Here is a 2,285-nt window from a genome sequence, read left to right on the forward strand (position 1 = left end):
AAAGTTAATAAGGTAGAAAGATGCTGTGATAGGAATCTCTTCCAAATTTTTTTTCCAATGAGCCTCTGCAAGCCCGAGGCAAATGGGTCTTTATGAAAAATGGAGACGGCCAGTAACAAGATCCTTCCATCATTTGCATTTCAAGCCTCTGACTTGTAGTTAGTCATGCAGCAAGTAAATGAAGAAAAACTGGAAATAACCATTAACTGGAAGAAAAATTACAATAACACTGAGTGAGGGTCAGAAGTTTGCAGAACAGGTACCAGTCCTTGGTGTGGAAACCTGAAAGTGAGGGCCAAAGAGAATGGCCACGGTGAGCACAGATGCCACAGATAGAGACACATCCAGGTTTAAAATCATCCTCACCCTGGTGGTCTCTGGAATAGAGTGCATCACTGGCATCATTGGGAACGGCTTCATTACAGCTATCCACGGGGCCAAGTGGGCCAGAGGCAAAAGACTCCCTGTCAGTGACTGCATTCCGCTGATGCTCGGCTTTTCCAGGCTCTTGCTGCAGATCTGGATGATGCTGGAGAATACTTACAGTCTACTCTTCCTGGTCACTCATAACCAAACCACAGTGTTTATACTCTTCAAAGTCGTCGTCATGTTTCTGAGCTATTTCAACCTCCGGCTTGCTGCCTGGCTCAGCATCTTCTGTTGTCTTAGAATTGCAAACTTTGCTCACCCTTTGTTGGCTTCTGGGACTATCACCATTCATCTCCTTATGCTTCAGCTTTCCCTTCTCTATAGATACCTTCAAAGTGTATGGAAGTAGTTCTATTCCAGAGAGGAAATGGTAGTAGAAATGGTAGTAGTTCCATTTCCACTGAGAGGAAATACTTCTCTGAGACCAATATGGTTAACCTGGTTCTCTATAACCTGGGGGTCTTCATTCCACTGATCATGTTCATCCTTTCAGCCACCCTGCTGATCCTCTCTCTCAAGACACGTACTCTACACATGGAAAGCCATGCCACTGGCTCCAGGGACCCCAGCATGAAGGCTCACATGGGGGCCAACAAAGCTATCAGCTGCTTTCTCGTTCTCTACATTTTCAATGCAGTTGCTATTTATTTCCATGTCCAACATCTTCAACGTCAACAGTTCCTGGAATATTTTGTGCAAAAAGCGTCATCATGGACGCTTCTCCAGCTGGCCACTCAGTGCTACTGATCTTGGGTAACCCTGAGCTGAGAAGAGCTTGGAAGAGGTTTCAGCACCATGTTCATCCTCACCTGTAAGAGCAGACTCTGTGACTGAAACCCAGAGAACCACAGGACCTGGTTCAACCAGTTCTGCCTCTCCCCACCTAGACCTCTCTCTTCACCCATCTCTACTGCCCTAATCTTGCTCTGACACTTCTCCTCAGGTTAACTGGGCCCTTTCATGAAAGGGACGCTGAATTTTTAACATGAGATTCTAAGAAAAAGTAGCTAAGCAACTCTAAGATGAATCTGTGAAATCTTCTCAATCTATGCTCACTCAAGTCCTGCCCTGAGCTCCTCCTTGCCTCTCCTCCCCTGAGCCTGAAAGGAGAGGTTGGCCAGACATCTCCATTGGCCTGGGATGATCTCAGCTTGTGCCTGTTGTCACTGAGCACCCTTTCATTCTCAAGGATAGCTTGGTCTGGATGAAAAATGACATGGTCACCCTAGTTAAGGCAGCCTACTGACCCACAGTGAGGAAAAAGGAGAGCTAGGGATGAGTGTAGGACGCAATCCAAGAGGTAGAAGGGAAACTGGAATATAGGGAAAAGGGATTCTGGAAAGAAAGGCTGGCCAGAATTATCAAACGCCACAGAGACTTTAAAGAGAATGGAGGCTGGGGCGCCTGGGTGGCTCAGTGGGTTAGGGCCTCTGCTTTCGGCTCGGGTCATGATCCCAGGGTCCTGGGATTGAGCCCCACATCGGGCTCTCTGCTCGGCGGGGAGCCTGCTTCCTCCTCTCTCTCTGCCTGCCTCTCTGCCTACTTGTGATCTCTCTCTGTCGAATAAGTAAAATCTTAAAAAAAAAAAAAAAGAGAGAGAGAATGGAGGCTGCATACACTATTAGTGGCATGACAGGTGATATTCTGATTGCAGAAGTTTCCGGAGAAGGTGAGAAAAACAGTGAGGGAGTTTGTAAGGACCAAGAATTCCAGGACATTGTCTGGAGAGAAACATGAAATACAGGGTGGCAGGTGGGGTGAATGGATGGTCAGCTGAATGCTCCATTTTTCCAAATGGTAGGGGGATGAGAGGAGAAGAGAGGACGACTGAGGGCACGAGTCCTGTGTGCAGCCGC

At 47.4% G+C, this 2,285-nt stretch overlaps 1 protein-coding gene across 1 annotated transcript; it reads left to right on the forward strand.

Annotated features, from left to right (window-relative positions):
* Nucleotides 1–304: 304 nt before the first annotated feature.
* On the forward strand, nucleotides 305–1,244 carry LOC101684827 (taste receptor type 2 member 40). Its single transcript, XM_013050449.2, is given in 5 exon segments — nucleotides 305–693; nucleotides 695–791; nucleotides 793–1,067; nucleotides 1,069–1,129; nucleotides 1,131–1,244. Coding segments are annotated over 5 exon segments (936 nt in total).
* Nucleotides 1,245–2,285: the final 1,041 nt, after the last annotated feature.

The sequence above is a fragment of the Mustela putorius genome, unplaced genomic scaffold, assembly GCF_011764305.1.
Source record: "Mustela putorius furo isolate JIRA1106 unplaced genomic scaffold, ASM1176430v1.1 tig00003845_pilon_pilon_pilon, whole genome shotgun sequence".
Classification (NCBI taxonomy): domain Eukaryota; kingdom Metazoa; phylum Chordata; class Mammalia; order Carnivora; family Mustelidae; genus Mustela; species Mustela putorius.